We start from the raw sequence: 25,572 nt of genomic DNA on the forward strand, positions 1-25,572 counted from the left end.
GGGGGGGGTGGGTTGTGTTTGGGGCGGGGCGGGTCTGGGTTTGGTTTCGTACGTGTTTAATATTCTGGGCTTGGTCCCTGCGGTGCCACGTCCTGGGAGCACGATGCCTCTGCTCCAGGGGGACAGTAGCCACTTGGGCCATGCTCCCGTGTACAGTTCTCACTGGGTTTTGTTTCCACCCCTCGAGCCTTCCTCTTTGCATTTTTCGTGACTGTACTTCTCTCCTCAGCCTTCCTTTTTTCCCTTTTTCTGTTTTCCTTCCCATGTAGCTTGGAAACTAAGTGAACGGTTGGCTTTCACTAACCTTCACCTGGTGATCTGTTGTACAGCAATTCGGGAATCACAAAGTGTGGGGGGGGGGGAAATAAAAAAAAAAAAAAAAGAAATAAACTACTTTGACATGGGTTTTGAGACTGACCCTTTTGTCCCTGCATCTTCAGACATGGGGTGTTGTTTGCAAAGCTCTCACACAGGCGCAGGAGTTTCCCTGCTGCCGAGGGGAGCGATGCAGCAGTGATTGGGGTGCGCACCCCAGTACAGGGGATGCTAAGGAGCCTTGGGCCTGGTCTCGGTGAGTCATGGCTGCAGAAGCACACAGCAACAGCCCCCCTTGGGAGCATGGAAAGGCCCTTTTCTTGCTGGCACCATATCAAACCCGAGAAGCTTCAGGGCTGCAGTTCCTTAAACCACACATATAACCCCAAAAGGTCCCTAACCCAGAGCAACGGTCCCAAAATCCCCGGCTTCCCCACTGCTGGGACTTCTCCTCACATCACTGTCTCAGCAGCTGCAATTCCCCCAACTTAGAGCTACCCTGCTCCTCCCAGGTCATAGCCCTGACTCCAGTGTTCCCAGCACACGGGGGAAATGCCCACTACAAACTGGAGAATAAAACAAGATACCACCATAAATATGACAACTTTATTAAAATATACATATGAGTACAAATTAATGATTATATGGATAAAGTTCACTGTCTGTAAACAAATATATTAAAAAAGAGCACGTCTTTTTTGTGATATAAAGTGCAGTTATGTTTCCATATTATATACAATATGTCAGCATTACGGGGCGGGTTGTAAGGACTATGGAACTAACATTTGATTATAAGATAAAATTCTCTGAAAAAGTATACACCTACATATTACAAAAAAAGGGCTCGGGCTCAAGTTCATTTAGCAAACAAATATCAGCTTCACCCCACGTTAAATGCAGCTAACGAGAGCGTGCAGGTCTCGGGGATAAATTAGGAGAGAGGCACTAAACCTCTCTGCGAAGGGAAACTTGCACTTCAGAGTTCACACCTTCCCCTCGTCAACCCCAAACTTGCATAGAGGAAAGAAACCAAAGGACAAGACTTTGTGAAACACGTGCATGTGTCTGCAGTTCGGGGGAATCAAATATACACGACTTTATGTACAGCTCTGATAACGGGGGGCTGCCAATGTACAGCGGTAACGGCTTTGCAACCGAGCCGTGCCGGCACCGTTCCTCTACACGGGAGAGGGACAAGGATAGTAGTTCTGCAACTGTGGGGAAAAAATAAACAACCCAAAAGCATCCTTAACGCCAGTCTGTGGGATGTGTAGCGCTTACTAAATGGTAGACGGAGCCCTTGCTAGGGAGGAGCAGCCCGGGGGTGCCGGGTGCTGCCGGGCTCTAGGAGTGGGGTGCGCGGCAGGAGCGGCAGCAGGCTTTGCTGTAGTACCAGTGGCTGCACAGGTTGACTTTGATGGCCAAAGCACAGTTGGTTCCTGCCTGGTCCTGGCAGCTGTCATCTGGGGGAGAGAAGGCAAAAGGCACCGATATGGAAAAGAAAAAGAAAATAAACCATTGCGAGCTCATTTCCGCCCCGCCCCCGTACACAGCCTGCCCTAAACACCCGGAGCTGTGCAGCAAATCAGCCTGGCTGCAACTACCACCTCCCCGATATCTGGCAGAGCATTCCCTGGAAAACGTCATGGAGCGTCTCCATAAATATCATGGTCTACCTAAGCAAAGGCGTGTTGACTTGTCTCATCACACCTGGCCTGGCCCGAGGAGTCTTACTTGGTCCCAGCCCCAAATCTCAAGCCCTTCCCTGCAAAATGGAGCTGCCCAGGGGTTGCTGGAGCCACCAAAGGAGCCTGGCACTGAGCTGCCCCCAAGCCAAGGGCCTACCGTGGTAGGGCACAGGGTAACCGCAACGCACTCACAATTTCTGCCCCAAAAAGGGTGTGTGAGAAAGGGAACAGGAATCCAGCAATGTTACAGCAGGAGTCTGGGGCAAGTGAGCTGCTGGAGAGAGGGAAGAGGGCAGAAACTGCTATGATGCTCTCCCAGCTCCCTTCAGAGCAATATTTTGCTTCAAACCCGTAAGATTTACAGTTTATATATAGATGCATATTTTGCTTAAAATCTATAGGATGCATGAAACCGGGCTCCTTGCTACAAGAGGACCACGAGGCATCTCGCAAGCACCGTGCTGCATCCCAGACCCTGCAGGAGAGGTCAGCCAAGGGCACCCAGCGGGTCCAGAGCTGAGCCAGGAGCTGGCCCCAAATCTGTCTCCCATTTTCACGCTTTTCTCCCACACTGTCCTTATTCGCAAATCCTATTAAAGAATTAGAACTGCGTGTTCACTAAAGATCACAGGGGCTTTGAGCCAGCAGATGAGTCAGATAACGAGATAGTTACAAATCCCACGGGACATTTGGAGACCGAAGATCATTAAAATAATGGCGGAGACAAAACTTCTTAGACATTAGCTGGAATCACACAGAAGCAGCACCCCAGTCAGCTATCTAAAGCTCCCTTTTATCTTAAGGTCAGAGCATGCTTCTTTTGAACTCTCCCTTTAATTTAATAGGGTTACCTCCAGAAATAGCCAGCGCACAGTGGCCCATTGCTTGGGCACAGAAGAAGAGCTGTCCGCTTTATGTCCTCCCTGGGATGACTATCAAATTCAGGGTTGGTGGAAGCTAAGATGCTGGGCAGTGCTGCTTGGGGGGAACTGGTGGAAAATCAATGCTGGGGGGTGCTGCTGGCAGCGAGGCTCACCTGGGGGCTCCGTGGGGCAGGGCTGCAGGTCACAGGTCTGTTTGCCCACCGGCTTCATCAGTGGGTCGCAGCCCCGGACAATGTCCTTCCCTTGGTAGCACTTCACGTCCCGCATCCTCACACCGATGCCGCAGGTTTTCGTACACTGGGGAACAGAGAGAGGGGTGAGGCAAGACCCTGCTGTCGTGGGGGTCTGGGCTAAGCCAGGACCTGCTAAAAAAAAGCTGTGCTTGCTGGAGATGTCAGGGCAGGGCGATGAACTCTTCCCCTGGCTGAATGTCATGTCTCAGCCCCGCACCACCAGCCTCTTGCTCCATCTTTGCTGCCAGCACCACCAGCTGCCCGCAGCAGCCTCTGCCTGGGGACACACGGATGAGCCCCCAGTCCCCGGCGCTGGGATCCTCCTGCTGCCCATTGCAAAAGGCCACGAGCGAGCTGGCCCGGTCCATACGCTGCTCCATGGCACCACGGTGGCTGCAGCCACCCCGAGGCCACCGGGACCCCCCCCCGCAGCCTGTGGAATCGGCATCTCTGCGCCTCGTGCCGTGGGGTCGCAGAGCCGCTCCTGGGCCCGGCGCTCGCTGCCTGCTGCCCTTTGGATGCCTCGTCAGGCTGGGATTACAGCAGGGCTGCCTTGGTTAATTAGAATTGCAACAGCGGTTCGCAAGACTAAACGAAACGAGGCGCCTGGAGCACGGACAAGGAGGGCTGTGTCAGGGAGGGTCGCAGGGAGCCGGCCACAGCCCTTCGCAGCTCCTCGCCCACATTCACTGGGCTCATCCCCACGGCTCCCAAACCCGGGCTGCCTTTGGAGACCACGTAGGGTGCTGGGGCAAACGGTGTCCCCAACCTCTGCATTCCCCAGGGCAGCCATCCCGAGGGCTCCATGCATACCCCACTAGCATCTGTGGGGTAAGGGGTGATGATGGAGGATAAAAAAAAAAAAAAAAAAAAAGGCAAAGCTGACCCCAAACACCTCCTCTCATTCCCGTTTTTCCTGAGCACAGCCAGTCCCGATGGCACCATGGCAGGGCAGGCTCTCTGCCCCAAGCTGCCAATGAAAGGGCCACCCTGGGTGCTCCCCCAGAGTCTGTGTCCTGCAGAGATTTGCCCAACTCCTTGGGGTATTTTACAGGTGGTGCGGCCCTTGGTATGAGGGGATGGGGCACCACACGCTCAGGGCAAGCACGTGTTGAAGGAACGAAGGCATTTTTTGCCCCCATCTCCCTCCCACGGATCCCTTGAGCAGCTCTTGGCTCCCTCCCCGCTCACCTCCGACCAGGGGGTCGTGTACCACTTGAAGCACGGCCGCTCGAAGCACGTCGTCTCCTCCACCGGCTTCTTGGCCACGTCGCAGTCGGCGGGGTTACGGGTCTTGATCTTGCCGTTGACGATCTCCAGGCAGAGGACGATCCTCTTCTTCACGCCCCGGCCGCACGTGGTGTTGCACTGCAGGGCCACGAGCGGGGCCGCCTGAGACCCACGCACCCCAACCCCACCGCAGAGCATCCCTCCTCCATCAGCGCCCCCCTCCCCAAAACCAAGCCCCCTTACCCCAGCCCAAGGCGAGGGCTGCGCTTACCCGCTCCCAGTCCTGTGCCAGCCAGTGCGAGGGGCAGTTCTTGTCCCCGCAGGGATGGATGGCCAGGGGCTTCGTCTCCAGGTTGCACTGCGACTCCGGCACCACCCGCCCGTCGCTGGTTTTGCAGTACACGTGCCGGATCATCCTGCCCTGCCCGCAGCCGCCGCTGCACTGGAACCACACCGGGCACAGCGGGCGGTCAGCGGCGGGGAAGGCAGCATGGCTCCATCCCTGTCACGGGCACCGAGATACCTCCTTGGGGCTCAGCCGCCTCCCCCCAAACCCACCTTCCCCAAATCACGGAGGGATTATTGGGGCTCAACTTAAAAAAAACCAAAAAAAAAAACAAAAAAACAAAACAACAAACCCAACCCCAAACCCATCTCCCCCAAATCACGGAGGGATTATTGGGGCTCAACTTAAAAAAAAAAACAAAAAAACAAAAAAACAAAACAACAAACCCAACCCCAAACCCATCTCCCCCAAATCACGGAGGGATTATTGGGGCTCAACTTAAAAAAAAAAAAAAAAACAAAAAAACAAAAACAAAAAAAAAAAAAAAAAACAAAAAAAAAAAAAAAAAACAAACAAACCCAACCCCAAACCCCAAACCCATCTCCCCCAAATCACGGAGGGATTATTGGGGCTCAGCTTAAAAAAAAACAAAAAAAACCAAAAAAACAAAACAACAAACCCAACCCCAAACCCATCTCCCCCAAATCACGGAGGGATTGTTGGGGCTCAACTTAAAAAAAAAAAAAGCCAAAAAAACAAAAACAAAACAAAACAACAAAAAAAAAAACAAAACAAACAAACCCAACCCCAAACCCCAAACCCATCTCCCCCAAATCACGGAGGGATTATTGGGGCTCAGCTTAAAAAAAAACAAAAAAAAACAAAAAAACAAAACAACAAACCCAACCCCAAACCCATCTCCCCCAAATCATGGAGGGATTATTGGGGCTCAACTTAAAAAAAAAAAAAAGCCAAAAAAACAAAAACAAAACAAAACAACAAAAAAAAACCAAAACAAACAAACCCAACCCCAAACCCATCTCCCCCAAATCACGGAGGGATTATTGGGGCTCAGCTTAAAAAAAAACAAAAAAAAAAAACAAAAAAAACAAAACAACAAACCCAACCCCAAACCCATCTCCCCCAAATCACGGAGGGATTATTGGGGCTCAACTTAAAAAAACAAAAACAAAACAAAACAAAAAAAAACAAACCAAAACAAACAAACAAAAAAAAAAACCAAAACAAACAAACCCAACCCCAAACCCCAAAACCATCTCCCCCAAATCATGGAAGGATTATTGGGGCTCAGCTTCAACTAGCTGCATGGAAGCTCAGCTCATCCTTCCCCAGGCAGCCCTACCACAGCCAACATATCCCACTGCCCCATCACGCTGGCGCTGAGCAAAACTCAGCATCTCGGGCCAGGCAGGAGCAGAAGCGCCGGGAGCAGGGAACCCTGGAGTGGCTCTCCGAGAGGTCAAAGCAACGGGGATCGAGTGGCTGCAAATATTGTGTGTGGGGGGGTGTGTGTCCCACTGCCACGGGCCGGGCAGGCGCCGGGGGAGGCGGTGAGCGCTCCCCAGCTCTTCCGCGGCTGCTCCTGCCGAGATGCGCGGGGTTTCACAGCGCCGCGGCTGCCATGGAAACTACTTATTTTTAGCTGATGCTAATGTATCAGAACCTGGGTAAAAAATAGCTTGGGATGGAGGGGGTCTCTGTGGCAGAAAAGTGCGGGGGGGGAAAGGTAGAAAAGGGGGGAGGGAAGGTGGAAAAGGGGGGGACAGGAAAAAAGGGGGCAAAACAAGGAAAAAGGGGAGGGGGAAACAGGAAAAAAGGGGAGGGGGAAACAGGGAAAAAGGGGAGGGGGAAACAGGGAAAAAGGGGAGGGGGAAAAAGGGGAGGGGGAAAAAGGGAAAAAGGGGAGGGGAACAGGAAAAGAGGGGAGGGGGAAACAGAAAAAGGGGAGGGGAAACAGGGAAAAAGGGGAGGGGGAAACAGGGAAAAAGGGGAGGGGAACAGGAAAAGAGGGGAGGAAACAGGAAAAGAGGGGAGGAAACAGGTAAAAAGGGGGGGGAACAGGTAAAAAGCGGGGGAACAGGAAAAAAAGTGGGGGAACAGGGAAAAGGCTGGGGGGGGAACAGGGAAAAGGGGGCTGCCTGCAGGTGTGCCCAAGGCAGGAGCTGCCGGGGAGGACGAAGCCAATCCCAGCGCTGCCAGCACCAGACCCAAGCGGGGCCACTGGACCGGCCCCCCCCCCCCCCCCCCCCCGCGGGGTCTCACCGGTCCCCAGTCGGAGACGGTCCACTGCCGGTCGCAGGGCGGTCCTGTGCAGTTCTTCTCGGCCAGGGGCCGGGCGCTGGCGTCGCACAGCTTCTCGTCCTCCGAGCAGCGGATGTCCCGGGTCACCACGCTCCGCTCCCCGCACCGGGCTGAGCACTGCCGGGGGGGGGGACAGAATCAGCAGGGGGTCCCACCTCCATGGGAACTGGGAGCTGCTTTCTGTGGTTTGGGTTTTGTTTGGGTTTTTTTTGTTTTTTTTTTTTTTTTTTTTTTTTGTTTTTTGTTTTTTTTTTCACATTTTTAACCCGAAACTCTAAAAGCACATGCTGACAACGCACAGGTGACTAAAACAACCCGCAGCAAAGCCGCCCCTCTTCCCCCAAACCCCTCAACAGCTTCAGCAGGCAGGTTAAGGTGCAGGAGGGCTGTATCCTGCCCGGGTGCTGCGCAACCTCTCTGCCAGGTGATGCCAGATGGTGAAAAGCCGAGGCACCGAAAGCGCCTGATCAGAGCTGAAAAGTTTTAGCTGTCACTTAGAGACGGGGTGAGATCTCCCTCGCCTCCTTCCCAGGAACAGCCAGCTCCTTTCCACCTCTTTGGAGCATGTTTTCCCCAAACCGCACAACTGAGATTTTTATGCTGTGGATAAATTTGGCACCGTGCAGCCCAGTGACATTATTTAGAACTGGATTTGAGTTACTACAGTCTCACATACACACATTTGCTCCATGCATAACGTAAAGCAGGGAAAAGTGTCAACAGCACAGTGCTCAGACGCACCGCGCTGATATGTTAATCCTCAGATCCCTGAAACGTGCTTTTTTTTTATGCCTATTTCCCCAGCCAACTTGGCACCCTGCTTCAGATGGGATCCAAATGAGATTAGCTTTGCTGCTGGCTAAGAACGAACTACTCCAGGACTGTCTCAAGCAATCTGTCCCTGACACATGCTGGAGGAGAATACAGATTTCTGTAAAATAAGCCACTCTGGTTTGCTACGCCGGTCAAAATAACGCGCCAGCACGCGCGGAGGGAGCTCCTCTCTACCCAGCTGGGAAAGTCAAAACATCCTGCAACACCAGGGAACGCACCAACCCTTCCATTAGCTTGAAGGAAACGATGCACCCCAGCTTGCAGAGGAAAGGAAATATTTAAATTATGCCCAAGAAGTGTTTTGGGAGCCTCCCAGAAGGAAAAGTCCGGTCCCTCGGGGTGTAAACCGCCGGGAAAGCTTGCACCCGTGGACAGCTTGGCTCAGAGCTCAGTCTGCTCTTGCTTAGAAGGGGTCTGGGCTTGAATTAGGAGCAGGAATGACATTTTCTCCTTCGCAGAGTCAATGAGCATGCGGGCTCCAGGGCACAAACGCCGCGCTCTGCACGCAGCCGTCACCATCGCGGGGGGCTGGTGGTGGCACCCCGGGTGAGCTCGGAGACAGACCCAGACCTGAAATCCCACTCTCCCCATGCACGCCCACTAGCAGAAGACATTGAAGAGGCAGAGCTGCCTCCTAGCAATGTGGGGGGCATAGTTATACCCCCCATGTGTGTTTTTTGCTGCCAGCCATGCTGGGTCCCCTCCCCGCACCACGAGTGTCAACCCAGCCACAACGCTGGGGGCAGCGGGGGGACTGGCTCCCGTTCCACCCCAGTTTAGAGATCAGCCCCAGCTCCCTGAGGAAGCGGCACTGGTTTGGTCATTTCCATGGGTTTATGTTTGCAAACAACATGCTGGAGCACTGGACGTGCCTGGAAATTAATTCAGGGGCACAGATCCTTTCACGTTTTCCCAAGCAAACCGACGAGCTAAAGCAAGAGCAGCACTGCACCACCCCAAACCATCTTCCAACTGCTTTAGGGTTCTGCTTAAGGCACAGCTAGGAAAGGGTTTAATTCTCCAGGTGGCGCAGTGAAACGGGAGGTGAGGAAGTTTATGGAAACATAATTCATGTGTGAGGTGGGATCTCCCTGGCACCTTGCGCGTTGAAGAGGCTGCCAGGCAAGCAGTGGTGGGCAGATCTCAGCCACAGGCTCCTGCTCTGTCTCAGTGGACAATGTCAGCACCCTACGTGTGGTCAAAAACAGCGACCGATGGAGGTGGCCTCCCCATCCTGGAGGGGACCCAAGGCTTCATTTTAGGGAAAAAAAATAAATCACTGGTGCAGGTTGGTCCACGTGCAATGACTGCAGCCAGCATCCTAAAAGGCAGAGTCTCTCACGGCCATGGATGAGTTGCAGTCAGAAAAGGAATGGAGAAGTGCTGGCACGTGCGCTCGCCCTCAGCACTGACAGGCCAGCAGTCCCCGGGGACTTACCTCGGACCACTCGGACATCTCCCACTGGGGCCCGCAGGCTGGGTTCTTGCAGACCTTGCGCTCGTCTGGCCGGGTGATGTCAGCAGACTCGCAGAGGTCGCTGTAAACGGAGCTGTCAAATCCCGGGGAGATCATCTTCCAGCAGCGGACGATGCGGAACTGGTAGCCCTCCCCGCAGGTGCGGGAGCATTCGCTCCAGCTGCTCGTCTCCCACCTGCGGAGGCAAGAGAGGCTGTCGCGCTGGGCACGGCCGGACCATCCCACGGGAGAACCCTGCCTGCTCTCGGCTGGAGGGGGACGGCTGCAATAGGAGTGAGCCACGGTCAGGCTGCCAGCATGCGAGAGGTTTTCCCATGGGATGGGATGTACTAACCCACCGTGGTTTCACCCAGCAGACCCGGGCTCATGCCCACAGCGGCGGATGCTAAAATCAGATTGCTGAGAGGACGGAGGCACCGGCACGGTGAGGCGCAGACCGGTGCCCTCGCTGCTGAGCGTTTGTCGCCCGCAGGGCTTCGTGCTCCCCAGCTGTGACCCTGCGTGCGCCAGCACATTTCTCTGCCACACTTTTTGCCCGCGTTTGACCTCTCTTTTTTGCCTGATCAGCTAAAGCAGAGAGAGGACACAATCATCCATCACGCTGCAAATCCCGGCGATAATGTCCCACAAAGCTGTCTGAGCCCCAGTGGGACAGACATTCATGTACCACTGTCAGACCAACTCTGTTAACGTCATGCGATGGGGCTGGAAGAACTGGGATCCGCTCCCAGACACTGCCTGCCCCTTACTGTCCCCCTGCCACTACTGTCCTGACGTTACAAGAGGGGAGCTGCTTATAAACCAAGGGAAAAAGGCATAAAAAGTCAAGTTTTTTACAGTACAGTAACATTATAGCAATTCTGAATTAAAGAATAAGCTCAAAATGTAAAAATCTAAATGGATCAGCACCCACGGCTCCTCTGGACACGGGGCCATCCACTGCTGCTGCTCTCTGAGCAGAAGAGCCACGTCCCCCGGCTGCACGCCGGCCTCGCACCCCCCATGGGGCTCCAGGCACAACAAGCAGCCGTAGGGAGATGTCACACATTTCGAGGTGCCACCTAAATTCAGAAGGGAGATGAAACCAAGGTCTTCCCCGTCCAGATCAGGCAAGATATTCTCTTAGCACTTTCTGTTGGAAAAGCGTTGCCAGCCCAAGCAGCATCCCATCTGCTAAAGTGTTAGCAAACGTGCTCGGCTGCCCCGTTTGAGTCCCCGGCAGCTCCCTGGTTTACCCACCGCTGAGCTGCAATCACCAGTAAATCACAGAGCAGCTCTTCTCTCTTACAGCGCAAGCCCATGGAGCTGGAACAGCACAATTGTAAGGAGGGGCAGCTTTACAAAAGACCAGTGGCATAATCTAAGCATGAAAAGAGCCCTAATACTTGTACTAAAAAAAATTACAAAGTTAATGCAAATAGAGATTAAAGCCCCCGTGGTGTCTACAGAACAGGTACGTTCCCAGCAGTAGCACCTTCCACCTCCCCGCACTTTTCTTGCCTCAATTGCAGCCTGCCCTGGCTTTCAGCCTTAACATGCAAGGTTCAACAAGATCTTACACTGCAAAGGGCATGTGCTTTCCTCCCTCATCCTCCTTCAAAATTACCTGAGGTGAAAGCAAGCACTCTCCAGGGACCAGGAGCCGTACCTGGTCCTTGGCATCACTCTAGTCTTGCTTTTCACTGTTCGCAGTGACACCATTCCAGCTTTACTTCTCCTGTTGCCTCAGCCATAGTCTGACACCACCGCAGTCCTCCTCCCTTGGACAGACTCCGGGCTGTCCTGCCCATCACTGCTGCCACTTGCAAACCTTCCATCGATCACACCCGCTGTTACAGACCAGCAGCGGAGGGGCCCCGAGCCGTACAGCCCAGCTCTGGCCTGCGGTCACACTTTTCGGATAAAGAGCCACATCAGAAGGGAAATCTTCTGAAGGACCTTCAGCACGGGTTCCCCTCTGCACCAGCTCTTGCCCTGATACAAGCAAACCTCGGCGATGTTTAGGATGCCCAAGGGACCCGAGGGCTGGATCCGTGGCACCATTTGCAAGCCCGGCCCTTCCACCCGATTCACACACACGTTCCTCCCCGCGTGGGCCAGGGCAGGATACTGCCTGCATTGTTAGGAACCCCAGGTGCAAACACTGCCAGGATTTATGGAAGTTTGAACCTGGCAGCTTGAGCTAAAGCACTCAGGAGGAAAGCCTTGTTGCATCCCGGTGCAGCCTGGGCAGATACAATTAGAGGAGGAGTGACAGGGGTGCTACGGGCCATCCCTGCTGCTCCCCCCCCACCCCCAAATCCACGTTGACCCCCTCCCCCAAATAGATCCACGGCACAGAAAGCGCGGAGCCCCCCAGGAGCGCCCTGGCGAGGTGGTACCTTGGCTGGCACTCTCTCCCAGCACAGAACTCATGGATGGGCTCAGGACGGGTCATGGCATCACAGTACGTATCATCCACTTCGATCCCATCATAGCGAACACACATAGCATATGTGGACATCACTCCTAGTTTCAAAGAGAATACATACACACAACAGAGGACGCTTGGTGACTTTGACATCCAAACTCTTTTTTTTTTTTTTATTTTATTTTATTTTTTAGCTCCATTTTCCAAAGCTTCCTCCCAATGGAAAGCAGCAAGCCGGACTTTCTGGCCGGTGGGATGGACGCTGCTGGGAGGGGAAGACTGTGGTGGCCACCCAGCCAACGTGGGCAGCGCACTTGAGTTGGGCCGGCTCCGAGGCGAGCATGGCCACCCCTGCCAGGGCTTGCCACCAAGATCAATATATGACTAACACATTTTTATAGGAAACGCTCGGGGCAACAAGTCTGCTCAGCAGCTCCCTCCACCTCACAGCCGTCAGCTCCCACCCTGCCGGGCTTGGGGGTGGAGGCGACAGAAAAGTCCCCAACCTACTCCATCCACCCACTTCTCTCTAGATGCATCACGCCCCGTTTGTGCCTGGGTGCTCCCCAGGTGCACCCAGCACTCCGGGCCAAGGAAGGGCTCCCGGGGGGCTTTGGAAGGAGGCACCTGCCCCTCCTGCTCCCCCGCCGAAAGCACAGGCAGCCAGTGTCGTCAGACCGAGACCTTTTCCCCCGCAGCCTGCCGTGCCAGAGTAAATGTTGTGAAGTCCATTCTGGGACCTGGCTGGGGACCAGGAGGCTGCTCTGGCTACAGGTAACAAGAATTGCAGCTCTCGGGAACATATGGTTTACATGAAACTAAAAAAAGATCTACAGCTTTTGACATGGTATTGCTTCTCTGCGATATGTCATTACAAAAAGGCAATGAGAAAGGAGAAATTTAAGTAAAATCTCTCTCTGCTAGCTGCAAACTGTGGCAGAGCAGCCTGGCCCGGTCAATAGGGAAATTTGTTCAGAGGGGATCAAAGAATTCAAAAGTGTCCCAGAACACATAGCTGATGAGATCCTGGGGAAAGGGATGGCTTGTGAAGCTTCTGCTGCTGGCATGTGTCTTCTGGACAAGAACAAATGCTTAAAAAATAAAATCCTTGCATTTGCTCTTTTAAGAGATGTCCCTTAGACTACAATCTCCTCTCTCCCCTTTTTTTCCTTCATTCTAATTCCAGAAGCACCACAGGATCTGGATTTTGTCAGGGACAGTGCCGTTGGGGAGCGGTGCAGGCAAACCCACGACCCACACACATGCTTCATCACAAGCGATGGGCTTGCAGGGGCCAGGACCCTCTAACCAAGGAGTAAAGGAGAGATATCAGCTTTTCAGGGGGCAAAAAGGGGGGAATTTATGCAAAAAGAATAGAGGCTTGGTTTTGATATTCCTGGCATCTACATTGCTGTTCCACATTTACACCCTCGCAGCCGAGATCAGGCTCCAGGGTAGAAGGAGTGGGAGAAACAAAACAAAATCAAAAAGCCAAATGCTATTTTGTTTCCTGCCAGAGCTGAACAATCTTCAAAATTTCACTCTGTGGGGAAGCAGCTGAGCTTTTCAAACCCCTCTGAACAGTCAAAAAGGGGAGGAAGGGAAAAAAAAGGAGGCAACATGCTGAGACTCAGCACAGGTTTGGGGATCCTGCCGAGCCTCAGCACGTCCCCGCTGGGCTGGGAAGCGAAGGGGATGTTCAGAGCTCCCTGAAGTGAGGTTGTTTGGCAGGACGGTGGACATGCCAAGCACCAGTGCCCAGCCCCTGACATGCCTGCGAGGTCGGTGGGCTTTGCACGCTCTCGGTCCCCGCTCCTCTCCCCGCCTTTGCACCCGGGCAGAGCAGATTTGGGATTGTGCTAAAACAGCTCCAGAGATCGTGAGATCCCCTACACATCACCAGGTCCTTCCCATCCCTAACAGACATAAAAGTGACTCACACACCAGGTGATTTCAGCGGTTGTGCAGAATTTGGCTGCTTCTTATAACTACCTGTGGTACATGTAGAGCTGCAGGGTTCATGGGAGGAAAGCTTCCACCTGTACATGTCAGCAGCACTCACACCTTGGCCCTTTCTTAACAACTTCAATCTGTTTCTAGCGATAAGCAAACAAAAAAAAAAAAAAAACACAAAACAAAACAAAAAAAAAGGCATTTACAAGGCGAGCGGTGATAGGCCACGTCAGACACACACATCTGCCAGCAGGCTGCAGTTCGGTTGGGTTTGGGTTTGGGAGGGGATTTGCTTTGTTTGGCGGTTGGGTTTGGTTTTTCTGATTTTTTGGGGTTTGTTTGTTTGTTTTAATTGATTTGTTTTATTTCACAACATACCTGTCCTGAGCCCCAAGTAGAATCCCCAGCCCGGTTAGAGGCAGAGCTTCCACTGTCTAGAAATAGAGAGAATGGGATAAAAATACCCACAAGTAGAAACAGTTCAGAATTTAACAAAGTTTGCATTTTCTGCTCAAATACACCTGGCCCTCGGCATACAGTGACTAAAGGTGCAGTATCTCCTCCCCTGTGTCTCTAGGGCCAGGCACGCCGACTCGTGCCACCCAATGCAGCAGAGCTTTTGGCTGCTCAAATCTCAGCAGCTCACTCCTTCCGAAAGCCAACACGTGGCACAGGAGTTTATCAGCTCGCTTCTCAAAGCACAGCCTGCTTTTAAACACCGAGGCATGCCATTTGCCTACCCGCTGCTTTTGCCACTCTTGTTTTGGTTTGGTTTACTTTGTTTTATTTTAGGCAGGTAATTTGCATCTCCTGTATCCACGCTGTGCTCAAACACGTAATGCCATCGGGAAAGGAGTAACGGAGTCAGCCTGGTGTACAAAAAAGCATTCGTCAAACCAAGTATAACAGCTTCTCCCACTTCAGTGCATCCTACGTGCTATGAGGTTATAACACATCAGGGATACTGCACCTTTACAACAAAAGGCTTCAATTCTGTTCTCATACCTTTGTTCAAACCCTTGAAACAGCTACACTGAAATAGCGTACAAGGTTGTATCCTGAAATCCAGTTGTCTCTGGCCTGGCAAGATATGCAGCTTGTATGATTTCTAGGCAGCAGAAGCTCTGAAATTGCCTTATTTAGTTGTTCCTAAGAAAAAGTTCAGGTCCAGTCTATCAAATCAACCTTTAAAAGGACACTGTTGAGAATCCAGCCATTTCCTTTCAGACCCACCCTCCTTCCACCGCCAGCACTGAGCGTCCAGAAGGAATAAAACAACAACAATCTCATTTTCCCTGTTGATTTTGCCTCTGTCAGTTTGGCAAATGGTCGCTTCCTGCGTTTGAAATGGAACTGAAATGAATGTAACTATTTTTTGCAGAAAAATAACAATCTCAGCTCACTATAAATAGTGCTTTATCTTTCAAAACAGCTCTGCCTGGGGACCCACATCAGCCCCTGATCCCGACTCAGCCCCGGCTGCTGTCAGTGTGCTGCCTGCTGTCACCCAGCCAGGAGAGGGCTCACAAGATGACAGTTTTCAGTAAGATCCATTAAAACATAGTCAACATCTGCTTTTTGTACTTTCATTTGCCTGGAAAACAGGGTATTACCCAGATCCTCTGGTCTACACCCTGCTCTCTGAGGCATCAAAGTAAACACCAAGTTATCCTGTGACCAGGACTTCTCTCCCTTGAATGGGAAAAATAATCTTCAAAATAAGCTTTAGAAAAATCTTTCAACAGTGTCCCTTTAATGCATGTGATCATAAAGAGCTTCTTCTACGCATAACGAGGTCGCAGGGACAAGTTCTTTTCCGATAAATCAGGCATTTGGTCATAGGGCAGGATTTAGCTCTCTTACCATTTCAAGCAAAGACAAAACTGTCATTTTGTTCTCCCCTAAATGCAAACAGTAGCACTTTGTCCCACAAGGCTAGTAGGCTTTTCTCTTTTCATTTATTTTTCCTCTTTATTATGAGCTTTATAATAAAGTCAAGTTTTTTCTTCCCTGCCTGCACTTTGCTTCTGCTTTTCGAGCAAGCAAGAGCACCAGAAATTAGCACCAGCCCCTCACCCCTAGCTGAGGTCTGGGCCGCCCATCTTCCAAAAACAGTTCCCATAGCAGAAGGCTAATCCTAACAAGTGCACACAAACACCACAGATCAATATCCAAAGGCCCTGGGCTCACATTTCTGTGTCTTATTTCAGTTTTTATTTTTAAGCAAAGGGGGAAACTTGTGGCTCCTGTTGCAGGATCAGCCCTGGCTGTACACCGCAGCACAGGCATGGAAGGAAGGATGAAAAGAGTGGCTGTACCTGCCCTGGCACACCACAGAAAGGTTTTAACTGCTGCAGGAGAGGAAAAGCAGCACCGCATCCCTACCACGGCACAAGAGCCACCCACTCGTCCCCATCCCAGCAGGGCTTGTTCCCAGAAAGGAAACACAATGCTGGTGCAAGGTGCTCCTATAACTGGATAACTCCATCCACACTAAGAACTACAACATTTTAGAAATAAATATAATGCCCCACCTCTAACCAACCCCGTTCTCTGTGTACAAACTGGCTGGTTACAGTCTGCAAAGAGATTATCTTCCCTTGCTTGTTCATTGACAGGGAATGAAAATGAGCAAAAAGCCACCATCCATCCCAAACTGACCCTAGGAAAGATTTTGGAGGTTTCAAGGCCAAGCCCCTGCCCAGAATTAGGTTGACCCAAATAAGAGACTGGGCCCCCCCAGGGCCTTGCACAGTCCAGTTGTGCCCATCTCCAAGGATGGAGATCCCCACCTTTCCCCACACCCAGGGCGAGAGATTTGCCCTTGAGCCCCATCGCCATTTCCTTCAGCGCAGCTTCTGGCTGCCCCCTCTGCCTCCCTCCCTCCTGGAGGAACAACTCCAATCCCCAGTGCTCTTCACATGCCTCGTGCACAGCCCCTGACATGCCAAACCCCAAACCGCATCCTGCTGTGTTGGGTGCCAGCAGGAGCTTTAACCCTGGCCTCAGTGAGCTGAGCTGGGGCTCCACATCCATCCTTCCCACCCAGGAGATACAGATTAGTGATGAGCATTACGATTGCAGCTGGGCTCGAAGTAATAAATAAGAAGTTGGGGGAAGCGATAAAGGCCTGGGCACAAGCAGGCTGTCCCAAAACAGTCCCTTCTCTCCCAGCCCTTGGAAGTGAGGATCAACCATCCCGGCAGTGGTGGGAGAACAGCTGGCCCCTGAGCCTGCAAACATGTCCAGCTCCCCCTCTTCCACAAGTGCCCACCCATGCAGATGCTCTAACTGTTGACGACATTATGGGAATTTCTGAACTGTTGGGGAGGACAGCAATGCCTCTTGAAATGAGGTGCAAGTCATTTTGTTGCCTTTTTTCCTTCCCCACTCTGTTTTATTTTATTTTTATAAAACTACGTGCCTCCAAAGAGCATGTTGCCTGCACTCCAGTTGCCCCACACCTGCCTCCACTGGCCTTTCAACCGTCCACCCTGGTCCCACAGCGAGGGATGGAGCAGTAAGGAGCTGAGCATCTTTCAGCCCAGGCTCTAGCCCTAGCTGGGCCTGGAAACAGCCTTTTGGCTAGTGCAAAACTTTTTTGGATATTAATGTTTAGATCTGAAAAGTTCATATTTTATTCTAGAAAGAGGGGTGGAGAGAGAGTGAACAGTGTAGAACAAAACCAAGGGAAGAAGGGAGGGGAAAAAAAAAAAAAAGGCAATGCTGGGTATCCTTTCTGAAGGCGTTTAAATCCTTGCCCTGTGTTTTCAATAGATGGGCAGCCAGGGATAGTACAAGTAGATTTTTAGCATGAAAAAAAACATGCCCTGGAGCTACTGACAGTCTTTTGTGGTTGTCCTGTAATAGCCAAGCTGCTCTGAAATTTAAAGCATGTAAAGGTCCCTCTATTCCCAGGAGGTAGGAAAGCACCAGCCCCATTTAACAGCTACTGGGAGAGAGGTTTGGGCTACAAAGTGCCAGGCAAGGCCACCCAGGGAGGACGCCAGGGACCAGGGGAGCCCCAAGGGGCAGGGCAGCCCCTTCCTCGCCCCCGCGGCACGGTAAGGCAGGGGAGCTGACGGCGCTGCCCTCGCCTGTCAGAGCATTAATGAAATGCTTGTTTTGGCAGCTGAAGGCAAAGTTTCCAAGCCAAGCCACGAGAAGAGATGATAGACTCAAGCCCTTGGCAATGTTTTACTGTTCGTATCATTAAGAAGTTTGTTGATATGTTTGGCTGCATGGACATTTTCTTTAGCATAAGCTAGTATAAGTTCTGGGTAAATACAGCTAACTATAACCAGAGAGCATCTGCTCAGTGCTTTACATCTTTTGAAGCTTGGCGTCATAACCCCTGTTTTACTGGTGGTGAGTGACAGAAGAGTCAAAGCAGCAGAGCCAGGAGGAGACCGCAGAGGAGGTTTGGGTGCCATGGACCCTGAAGAAGCCATGGGGGGTCCACAGCAGGACCCAAATTCACAGCTGTGGGTCTGGGACCTGGATGACTCCCAAGGCCCCAATTTCAGCTCAAGCTCTCTGGGAATTCCTCTAATGGGTGGCTACACACAAAGGAGGGCTAATTGCCTCTCTGCAGCAATGGTCCCAGCTCAGTCTCCACCTGCCCACACTGGGAATGAGCTCCCATGGGCTAGGAATAAATAAAGGCTGCTCCCCAGACAGCCCAGGGGCACCTCAAAACGCCCTAGACACAGACTTGAGGAAAAGCACTAGCCTGAGCCTGCCTTTCACCCAGCCCATCCTTGACTGGATAAACTCTGCTGCTAAAGACAGAGTAAGCCCTTTTTTTACCTTCCCACTGTATTTTATAATACTACCACTCCAAGCCAGCCAGTAGAAGGAGTCCTGAAGTGACGGTCCTAATATCAATCAGTGAGATGCCCCTGGAGAGCTTTTGATATTCTTGTCAAAGCAGTGACTAATTGCCCTGCATCTATCAGGGCAGCAAACCCATGCTATTTCTGCAGGCCCTACAGAGTAGCTCCTCTTGTCCTGCTCCAGCAGTAGGGTGAGCAGGCAGGGCCGTGCCTGGGAGCTGCTGGAAGCATGTTCCTGCCAACACAAGTGAGGAGGATCATGGGTGGCAGCCAACAGGGTGGGCAAAAAGGGGCCAGGTTCAACTTCTGCTGCATCATTACTCGGAGGAAGAGGCCTGGGGAATCAGAGCAGGATGTCAAAAGAAGGCAAAAGGAAGAGGCTTCTTTATGGCCATGGCTCTGATAATAAGCTATGACAGGCAAAGAGCAATGCACGAGCTGACAGCCATTGGCATGGTCTTGCCAACATCCCTGCTACGGAGGGCAGCAAGTTTTCCTCTTGCTTAAATGCTCTCTTGACTTTCTGCTCCCAAACCTCTGGCCCTTCCTTCCACATTAACTCCCAACAGAAGGCTTTCACATATATTATCCTACCCTCCACTTACCTTCTGGCTTCCTAAAGCAGATAGAAACCATGCAATGGGGTCTGCATTGAGTACAGGGCTATTATGAGTTGAGAATAGCAATAAATAGGATTTGCTATAATTAAAGACACATCTCCTACCTTGCTTTGTGGGTTCTGTTCCCTTGAGGACTGCTCATGGTGACAGTGGCATTTGAAAATGGCATCTCTGCAGACGTGTTGATGGCTTTGCCATTGCTCAGCTCCATGTAAGTGCTATTAACAGTGTAGGTCACAACGCCATCTGTGTCCTCATAGTCAACATAGAGGCTGTCGATGTGTGACCCCACGGAGTTGATTGGGTCTCCCTGGGCAAAGATGCTGTTCATGGTCATGTTCAGCACCAGCTCCTTGGAGTCCGAGGTCTTGTCCAGCAGCTTGTCCGTGATGGCATTCTCCAAAAGGAATTCCCTGGAGGTGAACCTGGGGTCGAAGTCTCTGTCGTCATGGTCTGTCTGGTAAGTAGACCTGGTTACGTTTGAATCTAGATTGGAGCCAACAGGGGGAAACAACAGTGACAACCACAAAATGCATTTAGGCTGGGAGGCGAAAGCAGCCCGGAGCAGCGGGGGCACGCCGGAGCCTGAGCAGCTGCCCGGGAGGCTAGAGGCAGGAGTTGGGGGCTTGGGGAGGGGGAATCTCAGGGGGTTGTACCCCTTTGAGAAGGGTGTGCAGCTCTGTGGGTCTCATCCTGCTATCGCATGGCCAGGGGAAAGCTCAGCACCTGCCAGCACTGCCCCAAGCAATAGCAGAGGTCAGAAAGGAAGATGCCCTCCTGGCCCCAGAGCCCATGCAGCCATGCTGGGAAAGCAATCAAGGCAGTTTGGTGGTGGGATGCCCAAGGGACTGAAGTGGGAAGAAGGGTGCTGGGGGCTGTGGAGAGGTGGGAAGCGACAAAAGATATTGTGACAAGGAGTTTTGTGCACCCAGGGCTCCCTCCTGTCCTTGGCATGAGGCAAAGCATGGCAGGGCACCAGCAGGGAGACCTTACCCATGGCCACCCCCCCACCCACCAGAAACCAGAACCTGAAGGGCAAAGAGGATTTATGAGCAGAGATATTTTAAAGAACTTTCCAAGGTTTCCAAAAAACAAACCAGCAGAATCACCAGAGGTAGAAACAGAGCATTTCTCAACAAGAGCTCTGAGAAGCAGAACAGTGAGGCCCAAGTCTCCTCCTTACCTTGGGGTTGTTTGCCCTTCAGTTTTGGCTCACAGTCAATTGTTTCTGCTCTTTCATAGACCTCATTGGTTTCCTGACCTTTGCTCAAGTTTAAATCTTCCTCCGTGTCCTGCCTTCCAAACACCTGGTTCTCCAAATCTATTCTTTCCCTGGAGATTTTCCCAAAATAGGTTGCATTGTGCTGGATAAAACCCAAGGGCACGTCTCCATCGAATTCTCTGCTTTCTTCGCTATCTGACTCAGAGAAGGTGTAGTAGATGGGCTGCAGATTTTTTGAGTGTGGCTTCCTCAGGAGGGTGTATTCAAACGTGATGGATGGATTCTTGCCATTTTGATTCCAAACCTAGCAAACAAATTAAATTATTAGCGGATGCAGTGAATATATGGTATGCAAATCTTGTGATTCATCTTAGACTTGACAGTTGGTGACCATCTACTCTGTTATTTCCAATCTGCTTTCCATCACATTGCCAACTTCTTACAACTGGAGCCCAGCATGATTTGCCAAGTGTTATTTGGCAGCAATGCCCTGGGGATTAGCCCAGCTCAGGGACTGGGTGCCACAGGCCATGCTTCTTCCTCCTCTGCTGCTGAGCAACCAGAGACTTGGGAGAGGCACTTCAGAAGATATTGACCATTACTTGAAAACCCATTTTTGTGGCTTTATGAGGAGCATGCACATACCCCCTTCATCTACCACATCCCCACTGGGGATGGCAACTCACAGCTGATGCACTAAAACCTCTTACAGGTCTAATGCTTTATAAGCACCCAAGCAACCATTCCTTCCCCTTCCAGAGGAGTCTGGGGCTACATGAAAGATGGCAGGAGTTGGGATCTGCTGGTTGCCCAGAAAGTTAAATGACTTTTCTTCATATGTCTAGTTTTAGACAGTTTGCTTCCAAGAAAGAGTTGATGTTTAAGTTTTGTGCACTCGTCTAAGCTATCTGGCTATTTTTACATTTCCTGCCAGGTAACTCAAAGATGCTAAGGAATAGAAGAGAAATCCCCCTGCAGTTCCTGAGGCATCTTCTTGCTGCAGAGAGAGGGGTTACCAAGCCCACGTTTGTTACTCATAGCCCTGCCTGCACCCGAGAGAACTGACGCAAATAAAATAGGTTCATGCAAGGAATTGGCACAGTCACTGCTCCCACTCCCCTCCTCAAGCTGCCCAGGAAAGCTGTGAAAGCATGGCAGGACTCTGCTCCCACACCCACCCATTCCTTGATCCAAGAGATTTTCCCTTCCCCATCACCCCCAGCCTTGCAAACTTGAAAAGTCAAAGCTCACCATTATATTCAACCCTTGATTTGTCGGTCCTTGTGCAACAATATACTCTATGCCAGTCTCATAAACATCCATGGGCCTGCGGTACTTGAACACCGTGCCTGCAATGTTGAAGTTCTTTGGACTGTCAACTTTGTAGTTCCCATTGAAGAAATAGTACCCAGCTTCGTCAGCCACAGCTTCAAATGAGAGAGAAAAATCAGTGCCATCACACATAAGAGCAGAGGTAAGCAATATTGCCACTTGTTCATTCAGAGGATAAAATTATTAGGGCCAGAGTAATTAGACAAATGTTTCTCCTACATTACAGTGCATTTGCCACTTATTTCCAACACATATCATGCAAGTATGTGCCTAGAGTTCTGGGCCATGCACCTCTCTACATCGCAAGCTCCTGGGTATGTGGCTAACACTAGCCCGTGGCTCCTTTCACTCTTAGCACTAGCACAGCATGAACGTTTAATAATCACAGCTCTGCAGACAAGGAGACTGTCAGATGGCCAACAGCAAGAGTTGCCTCCTTGGGAGCACCGAGCTGATGCCAACTGACCCAGCAGTGGCCCAAGACAGGTCATCCAGAGCTAGCCCAGGAACTGTACTAAATCCAGCTTTCCTGCACATGGCCATGAGCCTGTGAGGCAGCACAGCACCGTGGCAGAGAATATGCTTCCCTTGGGCAAGTCCAGATTTTTCCCACATTCCTCCTGAGCAGCTCTGCCACCTCCATCATGAGACGGATGGTGCAGCCACCAACGCTTCAGCGTGGCAACATGTAGGTCACATCTCCCTGGTGCTGTTGTCATGTGGCCATTGCACATTGCCCCCACGCAGGATAAGATCAAGGGGATCACAAGAGAGGTGAAGTCACTTGGTGCTCTGTAATCTGGCACCAGTGTGTTTGTCATACCACACTTGAAGTAGCAATAATATTGACTAACAGTTTCTGCATTAAAGCAATCTATACAGCCCAGGTGCTCAGGCTGCAGAGGAGAAACTCACTGGCTTAGACAACACAGTTGTGATTTACATTGACTATGGATTTAACTCATGTCTGCAATAAAACTACGCTCAGCTTCAAATTGGAAAAAGCATTAGCTAGTATAGGCATGCATTCTAGGGAAGTACCAAGAGGTTATACACACCCAGAACATCTGCAGATTTTTTCCGTTCTACTATCTGGATATCCCTTGCTCCAGCAGGAATGTGCGTTACCAGAGAATAGCCTATGGGAAACTACAGATTAATGAAAGGAACTTTGTAACAAATAATCTGAATGAAACACCCAGTAGTCAATACTGCAATGTATCAAGCAAATTGGCCTTGATCCAAAATTATTTTTAAGGAGTTATGGATTAAAAAATAATGTTGAAAACTGTTAGGCTGCAAACAGGATTTTATCAATTAAAGAAAATAAAAATGCGTGAATTCTACATCCTGGTTTATGGTGGAAAAACACAACCAAAAGGGAAAAAGGATGCGATCCTTCCATGCACAAATATCACATTTATCTAAACTGCTGTTAGAAAACATAACTGAAGACTGCTTTGTTAGCTAGAGAAGCTCTCCTGTGGTTTGGTACTGAGCTCTGTGCTAGCCAGTCTTCCCAAAATCCCAGCAAAAGTTTACGACTTCTTTCTCCTCTGACTCACCTTTGCTTGGCACTAGGTAAGTAATGGGACAAGTCCTAAGGCCACTGAAGTTCCTGCACCTTGTTCCATCTTAAACTGATCCTCAGAGAGCATTAATCATTATTCCTGAGTTAGATTGCTATATTTAAGACAAGTAGGTTCTGTTGCTTTACATCACACTAATTTTGGAAATCCCAATCTTTCAAAACTTCCTCGCTTCCTGTTATTACAAATCATTTATTTCTAGTCTTACTGGGCCATGAGAAAGAAGACTAAAATAGACGCCAGCCTCTTGCATAACCCTTTTGCACTACTCGGCATCAGAGACCTCAGGCTTCTGACAAGTGCCATGCTAAGTTACTGGTTTTCATTATAGAAGGCTTTCACGGCCCAAATTTACAAGCAGCATTAACACATGGAGAACACGTGGGAAAAACTGAAGCTGGGCAGTTGGTAAGAGCTGAAAACAATTTACCAAAAAATAAGCACATTTTAAAAATAGCCCCTTCGTACAAAAGGTCCCCAAAAGCCTTACCAAGATGAGAATTTCCTTTCCGGTAACTGCCGGTCACGTGAGTGCAGCTGCTCCCATCTCCTTGGCAAACACCACATTTATCCAAGGTGTGGGTGGAAAAGAGAATGCCATCACAGCCAATCGGCTAAAAAATGCACAAATAGAGTATTGAGGGTCAGGCAAATGTCGCACCCATTGTAATTTGCTGAATGCTACTAACAATATTTTTGCTATAATGTTTAACAACCTCACATTTTCCAGACACGCAAACCCCTCGGAAATCAGTGTATTTGCAGGATGTTCCATCCCGAGCCTGAACCATTAACTGTCTCTGACCATCCACAGTGGTGCAATGGAGGTCACAGGGCTTGCTAGAAATGTGAACATAGTCATCTAAGGGGAAAGGATATAAAGATATATTCAAAACAGCAGAAACACAATAACTTTCATCCTACCAAATGTCAATGAATCTCTGCCAAGCTAAACAACAGCAGCAACAGCACAATTGCACAGCAGCCAGCAGCTCAGAAGCTACCATCTCCTGCGTTTCAGGCTGGACAGGAGATTGCACTTCTGACAGCGTGACAGCCCACTGTTGCAAACCTTTGCACAGCCAGGCAGGCCTCTCTGCTGCCAGGAACAGATGCACCCAGCGATGCCCAGTGATCACTGACATCAGCCCAGGGGATGCACTGAAGCAGTAATAGCCACTATCCTGTGCAAGGACTTGCAGTAGTGATATATGTACACATTACACAAAAGCAAATGCACGTTCACATATCAACATTTAATACATGAGTTAAATTAACATAGGTATATTATTATAAATGCATATACAAGTAAGACTATATTCAAAACCATAGCACCTTAAAACATAAGAACTTTTCCATAAACCATCACCCAAATCGGACTTAATTCGCCCTTTGATTGCTGTAGGCAACTGGCTGGCTGCATCCACTGGCACAGTAGTCCCACATTTTAGAATATCCACAGGAACCAACTGACAAATTCACATTTGCATCAGAAACCCAATGCTAAGTGTCGAACTCTTCCAACTAGTGAGCGGTTATATACCCACTGGCCTGCGTGCCCAAGCAAGACAGCATCATTGTCAAAACATTATTCTGCAAATCCCCCAGGAGCCACGTGAACGCCTGCTAAAAAACAAAACAATTCACTGTAACTATGCTGACGAAGCATCTTGAAGAGCAAATACGTTTAAAGAAATTGTCACCTTGCCATAGGAAAGGGACAAAAGCAGGCAAGTAGCTATAGCTAACCAGCCTGCCATGGGCCGAGTTCTACCACACCGACCCTGCCAGGGCTGGCGAGACAGGGGCTTGTTTCACAGAGAAGAAGGCAACCAGTAATTTCATGAAGCATAACTGTTCCTAGGCATGCAGAGAGACCCCTAAAATAAGAAAGTTGCATTAGAACCCATCCCTATTTTTAGACACCCAAATGGCACTGTGTGTCTGAAGAACCAGCACTCGGGAACCTCCTCGGTTCCCAATAGCTCTAAAAATTAGTCATTATTTTTGTGCAATGCTTGATTTTGATGGGAGCTAGGTGTCTAAAAATTAAATAGAATCTCAGTCTCTGACTCTTAAGTTCTCTGCAGTTCTGTGTCGCTCATCCCAGATGACCAAACTGACTGACTGCATCTCAGTGACATTCGACAGAGCACATGAAGGGTGTGGGAGTGAACAAATGTCACCAAAATACAACGCAGCCAGTAATGGCCCCAGCTCAAAGGACACTTGTTCAGGTGAGCCGGACTCTCCCTGACAGCACAGTCCATCACCCCATGCTCTTGCATCCTCCTCCAGCCTTTCAGCTCTCTGGTCCTCAGGAGCTGTGACCAACACAGGCT

General features: G+C 50.6%; 1 protein-coding gene across 8 annotated transcripts in view; it reads right to left on the reverse strand.

The window, feature by feature from the left end:
- Positions 1-906: 906 nt before the first annotated feature.
- ADAMTSL2 (ADAMTS like 2) overlaps positions 907-25,572 on the reverse strand; it is a 29,126-nt gene continuing 4,460 nt past the window's right edge. For 3 of the 8 annotated variants that reach the window (XM_042786945.1, XM_042786940.1, XM_042786941.1), the window contains 14 exons: positions 23,947-24,092; positions 23,721-23,844; positions 22,700-22,780; positions 21,561-21,736; positions 20,271-20,613; positions 19,192-19,573; positions 13,672-13,775; positions 11,651-11,777; positions 9,231-9,444; positions 6,920-7,075; positions 4,622-4,852; positions 4,312-4,488; positions 3,040-3,184; positions 907-1,778 (listed from right to left, as the gene is read on the reverse strand). In XM_042786945.1, the coding sequence (XP_042642879.1) occupies positions 1,660-1,778; positions 3,040-3,184; positions 4,312-4,488; positions 4,622-4,852; positions 6,920-7,075; positions 9,231-9,444; positions 11,651-11,777; positions 13,672-13,775; positions 19,192-19,573; positions 20,271-20,613; positions 21,561-21,736; positions 22,700-22,780; positions 23,721-23,844; positions 23,947-24,092 (2,525 nt within the window). In that variant the 3' untranslated portion in view covers positions 907-1,659. The remainder of the gene's footprint in view (positions 1,779-3,039; positions 3,185-4,311; positions 4,489-4,621; positions 4,853-6,919; positions 7,076-9,230; positions 9,445-11,650; positions 11,778-13,671; positions 13,776-19,191; positions 19,574-20,270; positions 20,614-21,560; positions 21,737-22,699; positions 22,781-23,720; positions 23,845-23,946; positions 24,093-25,572) is intronic. The other 5 variants (XM_042786943.1, XM_042786942.1, XM_042786946.1 and 2 more) reach the window with 5 other exon arrangements.

This window comes from Tyto alba, unplaced genomic scaffold, assembly GCF_018691265.1.
Source record: "Tyto alba isolate M040663 unplaced genomic scaffold, T.alba_DEE_v4.0 Super-Scaffold_11, whole genome shotgun sequence".
In the NCBI taxonomy this organism is placed as follows: domain Eukaryota; kingdom Metazoa; phylum Chordata; class Aves; order Strigiformes; family Tytonidae; genus Tyto; species Tyto alba.